The 13980-nt window shown below is 44.2% G+C and overlaps 1 protein-coding gene and 1 long non-coding RNA gene across 3 annotated transcripts in view; both read left to right on the forward strand.

Annotated features, from left to right (window-relative positions):
* Positions 1–13719, forward strand: part of LOC309625503 — a 29482-nt gene extending 15763 nt beyond the window's left edge. Inside the window, exons 5-8 of one of the 2 annotated variants that reach the window (XR_014242530.1) lie at positions 6330–6833; positions 9958–10129; positions 11349–11452; positions 13471–13719. This is a non-coding gene — a long non-coding RNA (uncharacterized lncRNA). Of the gene's footprint in view, positions 1–6329; positions 6834–9957; positions 10575–11348; positions 11453–13470 lie in introns of those variants that run through there. The other variant, XR_014242531.1, reaches the window with a different exon arrangement.
* On the forward strand, positions 62–5072 carry LOC309626887 (uncharacterized protein; the record flags this gene model as incomplete). The annotated part of the gene is made up of 3 exons (XM_082388219.1): positions 62–134; positions 1191–1250; positions 1536–5072. The coding sequence occupies 3 exons, from the start codon at positions 62–64 to the stop codon at positions 2477–2479; spliced, it is 1077 nt and encodes a 358-aa protein (XP_082244345.1). The 3' UTR covers positions 2480–5072.
* Positions 13720–13980: the final 261 nt, after the last annotated feature.

Here is a 13980-nt window from a genome sequence, read left to right on the forward strand (position 1 = left end):
TTGGTTTTAGGAAGGGGGGTCAGGGTGTGGGGAGCGTGTAGGAACAGAATGACTTTCACTAATGATCAAAGTGACCTTGGATTTAGCTAAAGTGCTCTTCAAACTCATTTTTCTGCTGGTTCTCTATGTGGAAGGTGTGTCACGGGGCTCTGGTGATAGTAAATCAGCGGTAGGCCTGGAGGTCAGCTGGACCTCTGCTACTTGGTCAGTCAGTCACAGAGCTTCAGTCTGTCCCCTCTCCTGCCTGCGTCTCCTGCCCATGAGGTCTTTGTGAAGGTCTCATTTTCAAACACATGAGGTGCTAAAGTGCTCTAGTATCGTCCAGGTATAAAGTTGCATTCTTAACTGAGATCAGACCAGTTCTTTCCCCAGACCTCCAGCTCCTTTGTAAAATCAGAGTTTCAGGTTCTGTGAAATACAGATGTACCCACTGAACCCCCATGGGAGGGGGGGGTAGGAGAAGGGATTGGGGATCTGATACTGGAAGCTTTACCATTAGACAGTACTGCCCCATATGACAAAGGGCTGACATTGGTCGGGCACAGGTGGTAGAACAATATCACATCCTTTTTGGTTTTATTAAGACGTTGATTAGAAGTTTCAGCTCAGCAGAGGGACAGCACCCTGGGCAGGCACTGGGCCTCCACCATCTATGGATCCTCCCCTCCAGCACCCAGGCTAGGTACTCAGTTACCAGCAGCCCAGAGGGCAGGAACAGAGCTCTGCCAGGCTGGCCTTCCCAGAGGGCAAGTGTAAGCAGCACAGCCAGGAATGTGAGCGACAGGCTTTGCTGGGTTGTTGGGAAGGAGGGCGACATCTGGCTCGGCACAGCTGGAGTCAGCGCTAGCCTCCCCCAGGACACGTGCACTGGGGCCCCCGGTCTCAGGCGCACACAGGCCTCCAAAGCCCTTCCCTCGGGATGGCGCTCAGACCCTCCACCCAGCCCACCCTCCCGCCCCAAACACCAGCACGTCAAGCACCACTCAGAGAAGGGGGCCTTTAAAGGGCTTTAGAAAATCTTAGAATCCAGATATGGAAGCTACTATGTTTCACTTCTGGCTGAGAGCTCTGCTCCCAGAGCACAGGATGGCCGAGGGGGGCGAGATGGGAGGGTCTCGCTGTGACCCGCAGGCACTGCGGGCCTTTTCAGCCACATGCCTGCCTTCCTTGGAAATATATTTCATTAACAGCCGAACGGAACACCCTGAGAAGCAAGAGGAATTACTGGTTCGTTTCAACCCTTAGCAACAGTGAGTTTTCACCACCTTGTATTTCGTCTGCTCTCTGCAATGCGCTGGAACCTTCCTTTGGGTGAAAAATGCCTCAGCTGTCCAGGGCACCCGACACACTTGGCGACTCCGGCTGACCTGGGAGCGCCCTGGGCCCCAGGGACAGGATCCCTCCATCCTGACCACCCGCTCGTGGGAGTGCTGAGGCCAGTCAGCCCCTAGCTCTGGGGGCTCAGCGTCCCCTCGGAAGTGACTGCGAGTCAAGCTCCCCACCGACCCCCTCCCCCCTGGCCTCCCTCCCGCCAGGGCCGCTTCGTGAGCGGTGCCGGTCGCCCCTCCTCAGGGGGGAGGAGACCCGGGCCGACCCCGCTCCACTGACCTGCCGCTGCCGGTCCGGCCGGGACGTGGCCGAACAGTCGGTAGGTGTCGGGGAAGCCCCGAGGGCGGGCGCCCTCCCGCTCCGGGTGGAGCCCGCGGCCTGGGGGGCAAGAGGCCGACGGGGGTGGGAAGGAGACGGGCCACGGGAAGCCCACGCCGGGCCAGGGCGCAGAGGCAGGAGGCGGCGAGGGGGGCCGGCCCAGCCGCGAAGCCCGTGCCTCCGGCCCGCCCAGGCTCCAGCGGCCCTCAGACCTCCCTGCCGGCCCCTGGGCTCGGGGTGGGTGACAGGCGCGCCGAAGAAGCCGTCCCGCTCGAGCCGTCCGGAGAGGCCGGCCCAGGGGTTGTGCCTGTTCCCAGCATGGGCCGAGCACCGGGGCCTGAGGGTGTGGAGCCGTCCGGCCGCAGGTCACAGCCTTTGCCTGTCGGAAAGGAGGGCTGCGATGGGGCTGTGCCGACGGAAGGGGAGGATGGAGCCGCCGACAGTCCCCGTTTGCCAGGCAGAGCTTCGTCGCGGACCCTGTTCTCAGCAGCCCTGCGCGGCAGGGACACCCAGGCCTGGCGAGTCTGCGCCGCACCCAGGGCCGCTGGGTTCCTGCGCGGCAGCCCGGCATCTCCTGCCGAGAAACCCCAGAGACCGTGCTCCGTCTCCCGAGCCCACCGCAGCGCTGCAGAGCCCAAGGGGGCTGGGGCTTCACCCCAAACTTGAGGAAGCCACACCTGGGGGCCGCGGCACAAGCGCGGGTCCCACCATCCCCGCAGGAGCAGACCCCGCGGAGGGTCTATCTTCTGGAAGTAAATTGAGACTAACAGGTTTTACACACAGAATCTTAGAGCTGGGAAAAGTCCTTTGTGTCATTCATGTAGCTTCATAAGATTTTTTTTTTAATGAGAGAATGGATTTCCTTGAGCAAGAGTGAATTTCCAGGAATGGGTCCCTGGATACCAAGGACTGTTTTGGGGAAGAAAGATGAATCTATTCTGTGAACGCCTTATAGAACTTATTCTATATTGTAGCTCTGTCTGGAAACACATGTACCGTTGGTCTTTGTAGCAGCCCTTAACATCCTCAAGAGAAGTTCTCATTTCCCCATTAGTACTTGTTACAGACTGAATATTTGGGTCCCCCCAGCATTCACATGTTGACACCCTACCTCCAATGTGATGGTATTAGAAGGTGGGTCTTTTGGGAGGTGATTAGGATTTGATGAGGTCATCGGGATGGAGCCCTCATGATGAGATTCTTACCCTTATGAGAGTCATGAGAGAGCTGGCTTTTTCTCTCTGCTCTCTGCCCTGTGAGGACACAATGAGAAGTGGACAGTCTGCAACCCGGAAGAGAGTCCTCACCAGAAGGCGATGATCCCGGCACCTAGATCTCAGACTTCCAGCCACCAGGACTGAGAAATACATTTTTGTTGTTTACAAGCCCCCACCCTGCCCCATTTATGGTACTTTGTGACAGCGGCCCAAACTGACTTAGCACTCTTTTCTTCAAGTAAATGGAAGAATTTGTGGAGCCCATCCATTTTATGATACAATTTCCCAAATAACCAAGATTCTGTCTATACACTCTGATTTGTCAACTTTTTTATTTATCAAAATTGTTACAAAAAAAGTTTCCATATTTTTTCCTAATTGTTTCCAATCCATGTTGTCACTATAATGGTTCTATGACATTAATAATTTGAGCCCTAATACCCTGCTTAAGATAATCATTTATTTGTCTTATGAATAAGTTCAGGGTTCAAATGCAAAAGTTTTAAAAGGATATACTGTGTAAAACATCTGTGTCATCCCTCTGAAGGAAAGAAGGAGGGAAGAAAGGAAGGAAGGAAGGAAAAAACATTGAATTTGCCCTCAGTTTAGCTGCCACTTCCTAAGGGAAGCCCTTTCCAACTCCAGACCCCCAGGCATCACAAATAAGCTCTCATGGGACACTGTCCATACTGTTGCACGTCATGTTTCCTGAAAAGCTGATTCTGAGACAAGGACAGACTTTCAGGAAGTTTCTTGGGGTGTGTATTTTGGGATAAACATAGAATTACCGTATGACTCAGCAATTCCACTCCTAAATCATTAAAAACAAACACTCAAACAAATCTGCGTACACACATGTTTATAGCAGCACTATTCACAATAGGAAAATCATGGAAATAACCCAAATGTCCATCAATGGATGAATGAATAAACAAATTGTGGTATATACCTACAGTGGAATAGTAATTCAGTCATAAAAAGGAATGGAGCAATTAAATATCAAACAATTACACGGCCAAAATCATTTTTTTAAGAAATGAAATACTAATACATATTACAGTGTGGATGACTCTCGCAAACATCATGCTAAGTGAAAGATGCCAGACACAAAGGTCACACATTGTATGATTCCATTTATCTGAAATATCCAGAATAAGTAAATCCATAGAGAAAGAAAGCAGATTGGTGGTCTCCAGGGCCTGGCAGAGAGAGCGAAGTAGTATCTTCTTAATGGGTACAGAGTTTCCTTTTGGGGTGATAAAAATGTCTGTGGGAAGAAAAAATTTTTTAATTGGAAAATGATTGATTAAAAACAGAAGTCGGGGGGGTATTTCTTGGTACTGCCTTTCCCAATTTCGACAGTAAATGGTCAAGTACACAGTAAATGGTCAAGTACAGCAGCCATGGTTTGAGAAAGAAATGATGACCAGGGCTCAGAATACTCACTCAGGGACGAGGGTGAGGATCACCCCACCAAGTAAGCCATCCATTTTAGCAGAGATATTATCCAAGGATGAGGGGAATTGAGAATGGATAGCACAGGAGGGAGACAATGACTACCAGTTGTGGCCTTGAGGCCACCTACAGTAACAGAGGCTATAGTTCGACCCACAGACCCTCCTTTCACTAGTAGTTCATCTCACTCACCCTCTCCCCTAAAAACGATCCATGGAAACTATGAAAGAGTTGTTTCCAGAACTTATGCAAAGACGTTGATCCAAGTAAAGGCAACAAAAGCAAAAATAAACAAGTGGGGCTATATCCAACTAAAAAGCACAACAAAGGAAACCAACAACAAAATGAAAAGGCAACCTACCGAATGGGAGAAAATTTTTACATATCATATATCCTATAAGGGGTTAGTATTCAAATTATATGAAGAACTCACACACACAAAAAAATAGAAAAAATATCCAACTAAGAAATGGGCAGAGAGTCTGAATAGACATTTTTACCAAGAAGATACAGAGATGGACAGCAGATAATTAAAAAGACACCTAAAATCACTAATCAGCAGAGAAATGCAAATCAAACCACAAAGAGATGTCACCTCATACCTGTTAGAATGGCTAATATCAAAAAGACAGGAACTAACAGGTGTTGGCAAGGGTGTGGAGAAAAGGGAAGCCTTGTGCACTGTTGGTAGGAATGTAAATTGTTGTAGCCACTATGAAAAACAGTATGGAGGTCCTCAAAAACTTAAAAATAGAACTATCATACGATCCAGCAATTCCACTACTTGGTATTTGTATGAAGGAAACAGAATCGCTAATTCAAAATGAAATCTGTACCCCCATATTCATTGCAGCATTATTTACAATAGCCAAGACTTGGAAACCCCTGTGTTCATTGATGGATAAATGGATAAAAGACATTAGGCATATATATACGCCAAATTATTTATATATATATATATATATAAAATTCAGCCATGAGAGAGAAACAAATCCTGCCATTTGTGACATGAATGGACCGTGAGGGCATTATGCTAGGTAAAATATGTCAGACAGAGAAAGAAAAATCCTGTATGATCTCACTTTATATGGAATTTTAAAAAAAGCTCATAGATACATAGACTGGTGGTTACCAGAGGCAGGGGGTGGAGGGTGGGTGAAATGGGTAAAGGTGGTCAATATGTACAAACTGGCAGTTATAAAATAAGTCCTGGGGAATGTGACTATAGTTAATAATATCGTATTGCATATTTAAAAGTTGCTAAGAGAGTAGATCTTAAAAGTCCTCATCACAAGAAAAAAAGATTTCTACCATGTTTGGTAATGGATGTTAACTAGACATACTGTGGTGATCATTTTTTCAATTGAAGTACAATGGATTTACAGTATTATATTGTAATAACAATATATTAGAACACAGTGATTCAATATTTTTATAGATTATACTCCATTTAAAGTTATTATAAAACATTGGCTATCCTTACAGCTTATTTATTTTATGCATAGTAGTTTGTGCCTCTTAATCCCCTCCCCTACCCCTATCGTGCCCCTCCCCCCTTTCCTCTACCCACTGGTAACCACTGCTTTGATGTCTATATCTGTGAGTTCGTTTCCTTTCTGTTACATTTATTCTTTATTTTTTAGATTCCACATACGAGTGATAACATACCGTATTTGTCTTTCTCTGTTTGACTCATTTCACTAAGCATAATAGTGTTGCAGCAAAAACAGAAATGAAGTTTTTCCTCTCCTGAAAATAAGGAAAGTAAAGGGGACAGTGAACAGGCTAGAGAAGACACATAAACTGGCCTGAAAGGGTTAATCGATCCTAGTTTTATTTAAACTGTTACTAATCTGTAGAGTAAGTAACTAGATTTATCTTTCACAAAGCTAAATTACATTCTGTTCCAATCACTCCCTAGCTGTCTATGTAAATGACATCCTGCATCTGGTGCTTAAGCTCCCTGCCCTTTCTTGTAGCACATCACCCTGTGTAGCTGTTGCATTTCAGGAAGCAGATGGCAGGCAGATAACGCCGAGGCAAAAGAACCCAATTACCGGTCCGCCGGACTGGACTGCCTGACGCCAGCGATGCCGGTTTTGAAATAATGCAAGAAGAAGAAGAATGCAGGACTTTTACCACTTTGCTCCTTATTATCACTCCCTGGACTGCGGTGGCCGCCCGAGGGGCGGGGACGCCAGCCGGGGCCTCCAGGCGTGTGTGGGCATCGTGTCTGCAGCCAGCGTCCCCGAGGCCGCGCTCGGCCCATAATCACTCAGTGAGGCTGCGCCGCAACAGCGCGGCCAACTTTTTCTGGCACTGAGAGGAGGACCTGTGCACATTGCAGGATTCGGTGCCTCTGCCCGCCGTGCGCGCCTCCCTGCGGGAGGGCCTGCTGGACTTCAACGCCGACCGCCTCCGCGGGGTGGAATGGGCGCCGCCCCTGAGCACCCTCTGCCCCCGATCTGTAGATCTGTATCCAGAGCTTCTTCCAACCACGGCTTGGCGAGACGGGTTTGTACTTCCCGCTTCCAGGGGCTCTCGTGTGGGTGCTGCGAAGCGGGGTTTTAGATGGTGCAAGGTGGAGGGTGGGCACTAGAACCGGTGCCCAGTGCCCTGGTGTGTGTGCACTAGACGGGGCGTGCGGCCTAGGACTCCTGCCGGCTCAGTGACCCCGGCCGAGTGCCTTAAGGCTTCTAGGTCTCAGTGTTCTCATCTGTAGCATGGGCTGAACAGGACTCACTCTCTGTGGTGGTTACAAGGTTGCATTCTGTTAATGCTTGTAGACTCTACAATGTAGAACACTTAGCGCAGTTTGGAGCATCGTTAATTGTTCCACAGATGTTACCTGGTCTGTTGAACGACTTTGCCTGGTACACACCAAAGCGTTTAGGAAATGGATATATCCCAGCTTCATTTCCTTTCCATTAAAACAGGGCTCAGGAAAAAAAAAATCTTCTTTTCAATAGTCGTATCATATAGTGGAAAGAGCACCAGTGTGAAGGCAGCTTAGGGTTTGAATTCCAGGGCTTATGCTCTCTGTGGCCTGGGCAGGTTACTTTTGAACTGCAATCCCCACACTTGCAAAATGACATGAAAAACCACTCTTTCTGTGGATTCTTAGAATTAATTAAGCAGGTTATGTGTGTGAAGTATCCTGGCACTTGAATGAGTTGTCAGAACCAAGGGCTGCTGGAGACGATGCTTCTGCCCTAGGTAATCTCCCCTTCTACTGGGCGGCAGGTAAACACAAGCACAGTAGTCAGTGCTCTGGAAGAAGTGAGATCTGGTGCTACAGAGCACAGAATCTTTTTTTTTTTAATTAAATTTTTATTTTATATTGGAGGATAGTTGATTTACAATATTGTGTTAGTTTCAGGTGTACAGCAAAGTGATTCAAAGTGATTCCGTTATACATATATCCATTCTTTTTCAGATTCTTTTCCCATACAGGTTGTTAGAGGATATGGAGTAGAGTTCCTTGTGCTATGCAGTAGGTCCTTGTTGATTATCTATTTTATATAGAGTCGTGTGTATGTGTTAATCCCAAACTCCTAATGTATCCCCCCCCCCACCTTTCCCCTTTGCAGAGCACAGAATCTTGAAAGGCAAAGTTCAGGGTAGGCTTCTTGGAGGAGGTGCCATCCTTTCTAAGGATATGTAGAAGCTCCTGGGGTGGCAGGAGGGAGCAGTGTGTGTCAAAGTTTGAGAAATATAAGAAAATATGGCAAAACTAAGGTACAGGACTGGAACTCAGGGTTTGGGAAGGAAATGAGAGTTGATACTGGAAACCTAGTGGGGCCCAAAAGAAAGGGGCCTTGTTTGTCCTGTCAGAAGTTTAGATGTTTATCCTGAAGGCTGTGGGAAACCCTAAAGAACAGTGAGATGGACTTCTGGTTTAGAGACTCACTCGGACCTCCATGTGGAAGGCACTTGATTGGGTGCAGGGTGAATTATAATCTAAGGGTCCCACTTAAGTTATAAAATGTTGGACTGGATTTTGCAGATCCGAGAGAGAATGGGTGGGGCCTGGTGACCAGTTAGAAAAGGGAGGGCAGCAAGTGTGGGTGACAGTTTACAGCTGCATCTTTTTGTGAGATACAGAGCACAGTACGAAGGGATTGGCGGGGGGGAGAGGATCTTACTTCATCTTCAGTGCTTTAGAGGGGACTGGTAGACGGGTCTGGGCCCAAGGTACAGATCTGGGCTTTTTGGGAGGACAGGTGTTTGATGGCATGGGAGAGACTTAGGTTACCCACAAGAAGATCCAAAGAATCATAGGTCTGAGGGCTTTTTAAGTGGGTATATTGAGGATGTTTATAAGCTGAAAGAAAGTAGCCAGCAGAGAAAGGGTGTGAAGATCTAGGAGAGGAAATGATTGTTCATTTGTTTTCAAAAAGCTGAATACTTATCGTGTGCCTGGCCCTTTTCTAGGATCTGGGGTTCTTGCCATGTGTTATCTCTTCTGCAAGGACAGTTCAACTCATTCCCTGGTGAAGAGAAGTCAGGTTATTCTTTGCATCCCATTCAGGTGTAGGAACTGTTCTGTATCTATGAAGGGACTTTACTTAACCAGAGTAATAAGTTAGAAATCAAAAGAAATTAGAGCTGGAAGGGACCTTAAAGGCCACTGTACTTAATTTTGCCTAATATTTTACATTGATTGTAAGAAAAATTTATTGCAGAGCCCATTCTCTTCAGAGTTCCTTCACTGAACTTTCTTTATGTCTTTCATCCAGTGGGCCTAGCTTGTAGATTTTGGCCTCCTCCTAAATTTGCTTCTTCATCCACATTCCATTTTGCCTGGACTATGGCAGAAGCTCCTGGGTGGTTTTGCGGCCCCTGGACTCAGTTCCTCTAAGTTCGTCTGCCTACTCGGGTTGAGTGATCTTCTAACATGAAAAGATATGCCTAAAATAATGCTGCTAATGGCTTGCCCACACAGAGTTAGTGCATACTAGCCGCCCAGCGTGTGCTCCGCACAGAGGCGTGTAGTCTGAACTGTGCTCTGCTAAGCCTCCTGGGGCTCTTTGGCCCTGAGAAAGGAGAGCTTTTTGTGATCACTCCCTTTATCTAATTGGTCCTTCAGCAGCGGGGCAGCTTTTTCTAATCAGCGGAGGCACCCTTACTCAGCCAGTGGTAGCCCCAGGGCTCATCACCTGTGGGATACAAGCCATGCTCTCTCCCGGGCTTGATTCGACCAACATCTCTATTTTCTGTCCCTTCTCACACTTGGCCCCCTGGCCTTAAGTCACCCCCACCTGCAGTATTTACAGTGCCCAGCAGGTGTCAGGCTTGAGTGTCTTTGCACAGATGCTCCCTCTGCAGTTAATGCACCTCCTCCTCCAACTCTGCATAGCCTCATCTTTCTCGATTGTACTTCAGGGTTATCATGAAGCCGTCACTTAGATATAACTTTTTGCCTCCATAGGAACCTCTGTGCATAAAGGTTATGGTTCTTTATCTCATGTGATTGAAATTTTGAGTTTATACATGTCCCTCCTTAATGGGGCTTTAAGGGCAGGGGTCGTTTCTAATCCTTAGCACAGAGCAGATCCTTTTTTTTCTTTTTAGATGCTTTTTAACGGTGATAAAACGTATGGTTTAAATCACTCATTTTACAATAATTTTGCTTTAGGTTCTCACAGAAATAAAGTTTCCAGAAGTTGTGTTCCTGCAATAAGAAATAAAGATGTGACCTTCCAGTGTGTAAAGCTCTTAAATGCTGTGTAAGTGCGTTGGGTGCGCTAAGGAACCTGGAGCTAAATGGGCTAGTTCTGAGAGAGAGAGACTAAACTACGTTAACAAAGGTAAGCCTTCATTGTGTCCTGCCAACATTTGATAGTTGCTTTTGTGGCAAACTAAACGGGTAAAATTTTAAACTGTTCCTCCCCATTAAAGGGATTGAATAAATCGGCCACTTTGGGGCACCTGTGTCTTGCGAATTGTCCAATTGGAGATGGAGGTTTAGAAAGTGAGTTTCAGTCTTGTTTAAGTCTCTTCCCATCAGACTGGTCTCGTGATTTCCTACACACCATGTTACTTCCTGTCTACCTTTTCTTGGTGTTGTTCATGCCTGGATTGTCTCCTGTACCTGCTCAAACCTTGGTCCATTCTCATTTGTACCATGGAAGTTTGTCATGCTGGATACTGTCAGAACTAATTTTACTTAAGTTTGTGTTAAGCTGCAAAGCACACATTTTGTATATTTTCTGTTTTTTGTGTTTGTTTATATTTTTATGGTTTCTCTTCAAGAAATATGAGAAGGGAAATAGCAAGATGTAAAGAGCAAAAAAGTCATCATTATCTTTAAATTGTTAGAACATCTATCTGCAATCGTAATTATAATGCACTGTGGTATGTGTTAAAATAGGAAATATATGTAATGTCCCGTAGGAGCAGCAAAGTCAGTGATGTTAGTGGGGGTGTGTCATGAAAGTAATCACAAAGCAGGTGACTGTTGGTTGGGGTCCTGAAATATTAGTGTGTGTTCCCTGTGTCCAGTAGTGGCCTGGAGGGGTCAGGAAGCCTGCCTTTCAATTTGAGGGAACAGAGGGTTTGAGGTCCTCTCTCTCGTATTGCTCTAGTATACTGCATAGCACCTCATAACATACTGGGTTTATAGTTGACATTTAAATCGCTGACTGATCATCAAGGTTGGGAAGTATCATTGGAAATGAAAATAGGAAGAGTCTTATGCTTTTAAGGTTTTTCTTTTTTTTCCTATGTCTCAAAAGGTACGTACTACTTTACTGAGTGGTTGGGAATAAAGTTTCCAGTATTCAGTGTATTCAGTTTTAGTATCTAAATAGAATTAAACTGTTGCTGTAAAGTGGAATAACACTTTGTTACTGACAAGTTTTAGAATGCATCTGTTCATCAGTTACCTGTTTGGGAAGATTGTAGTTAATGATTTTAAGAATGTGGCTATAAACCTCCAATTGACCTAAGAAAAGCAAATAAGTTAAGGCTGACAAATGTATAGGCTCTTCATCTTATTGTGCGTGTGGTTTTTTTTTTTCCTTTCAGTTATTTGTCAAGGTATAAGGAACTCTATCACTCTTAAGACAGTAGACTTCACGGGCTGTAATCTGAAATGGCAGGGAGCAGATCACATGGTCAAGATCTTAAAGGTGATTTTATGTTTAAACTTCCATGAAAACATATGTGATTGAAGCACATTAACATATTGATACAGATGGCAGTTAATTTTTGTCTTTTAATACGTGTGAGTGCAGCTTTCGTTTTGTTGAAAGAATATGACCAGTTTTCAGTTTGGGATTCTACCATTTAGTAAAGATAGTCCACTTAATTTTAGAAATAAGAGATTTAATATATAATACATAATAATACTTTTATGTATGTTTAGTTACTGAAAACTTTGATTGTGATACTGTGAAGAAAGTATGCCATTATAGTCTTGAAGACTTAAATGAATCAAATGTTAATTAGCTGCTGTAGTTTATAAAGTCATAAAAATCACTACATCAGCAATTTGTAAATACAGTTTTTTAAAAAATAATGCCTTAACAACTTTACAGTGGTTATAATGACTGTATTTAGGCCTAAAGTTATTTAATAATTTGACATGAAGCCTTTTTAATAGTTTGATGGTGCAGATCAGGGATAGGTAAACTATGGCTGGTGGGCCAGATCCAGCCCGTCGCCTGGTTTTGTAAAGAAAGTGTTTTTGGAACATAGTCGCACCCATTGTTTACATGGTAGTTGTGGCTGCTTTCACCTTACACCAGTGGGGCAGAGTAGTTACACCAGAAACTGTAAAGCCCAGAAAGCTGGAAATGTTTAAATTTAGATTTGAAAAATTGAAAAATTCTTTGAGCCTATACAGGGCAAGTCCATTAACCCCTGGGGTAGAAAACAGTAAAGAAGTTGGGTGCCGAAGCCAAATGGCCTAGGTTCAAATTCCCTTTCTCCCTTTTCATAGCATTTGACCATGGGCAAATCACTTAACGTCTATGCCTCATTATGAGGTTTAAATGAACTCATTTGTATAAATAGTGCCTGGCACATACTAAGTACTGTGTAAGTGATTGGTGTTATTTCTGCTTGGAGCTTTTATAAGTTATTGTTAATAGAAAAATGACACTAATGATTTTCCTTTTAGAGTATCAAAGGCACTTTGAGTCTTTTATTTTTTCAAGAATGTAATCAGACTTTTTCCATTTAAAGTCAGTGTTCCCTGTTACCAAAATTTATTTTATGAATATAAAGAATTGAATGTCTTTAAGACAAGACTTGTGGTTAAGTGTCAAACCACTATTTTCCCAAGGCGCATCCAACTGGCTGTGCATAGTCCAGGCCTCTAAAGTTGGTGTGCATACCCTAGGTAGCATGTGAGATCCATTTTGTAAATATAGTTTTAAAAATAATGCCTGGGACTTCCCTGGCGGTCCAGCAGTTAAGGCTCTGCGCTCCCAATGCAGGGGGCCTGGGTTCGATCCCAGCTCAAGGAACTAGATCCCACGTGCCTGTCGTAACTAAGAGCCCACATGCCACAACTAAAAGATCCGGCATGCTGCAACTAAAGACCCGGCACAGCCAAACAAACAAATAAACAAATAAATCAATATTTTTAAAAAATAAATAAAATAATGCCTTAGGAGTTAGGAAAAGAAAATATTAGAACCTATTTAGCTTTGTATCATTTAAAACATATCTGTGTAGTTTATAATGTACATACATTATATGTATAGAACTTCGTGTATATAATTTGTTAAAAAATAAGATGCATATTAAAACGTTTTCTTATGGGTTGCCCAGTCAGGTGTTTGGAGACCATTGGAGGACAGAATGATGAAATTTAGAGCCTCAGCAATGATAGAATTTAGAACCAGTTCCCTGACTTAGAAGATAAGGAAAATAATTCATAGACTGTAATTGAATTGTCCAACTTTACATAACTGTTCAAAAGCAGGTCATCCAGTGGCTGGAATCTAATCACTGACCGACTAGAATCGGGGTCACTGGACTCGTAAACCAGAACTGACTGTTTAATTTCTCAGGTTGATTCTCCTGGCATATATGCTTGATATGTGTGTGTGTAAATCTCTGACATAATAAGCCATACTCAGTAGGCACACCCTGTTTCCTTATTCAAGCATCGTAATTTCATCCCATTAAATCTTTGAAGTATCAGACTACTAGAAGGCATGAAGAAACCTGGGCTGAGAGTCTTCGTTCCAGGAGACCTGATCTTGACTGTATGGCTGGTTTGAGGCGCATCACTCTGAACTGCAGCACACTCATTGGTGACCTGGGTGCAAGTGCTTTGGCAGAATCTCTTAGTGAGGATTTATGGCTTAGAGGTAAATTCTAAAATTGAAAATATTGAATTTTTAATATGATATATGCTTAACTTTTGGCATGATACTATTGTGATAGGATTTTTTTAAAAGCCTCATTTTACTGATAGCTTTTATTTTGCTTTTAGACTTTCTCTAAGAGTTGCATATATTCTTTACAGAAACTACAGAGTAACACGAGAACAATTACCTATAATCTTAATACCCAGACATAATCACTGTTCATTTTGGTGCATACACTTTCAGTCTTTTATTTTTCTATAAATATGTTTGTACACTTAGGGATTACAAAAATAGAATTGTAGTATACTTGCTATTTCATATTCCTGCTTTTTTCA

This window comes from Balaenoptera borealis, assembly GCF_965194805.1.
Source record: "Balaenoptera borealis genome assembly, chromosome: 3".
Classification (NCBI taxonomy): Eukaryota; Metazoa; Chordata; class Mammalia; order Artiodactyla; family Balaenopteridae; genus Balaenoptera; species Balaenoptera borealis.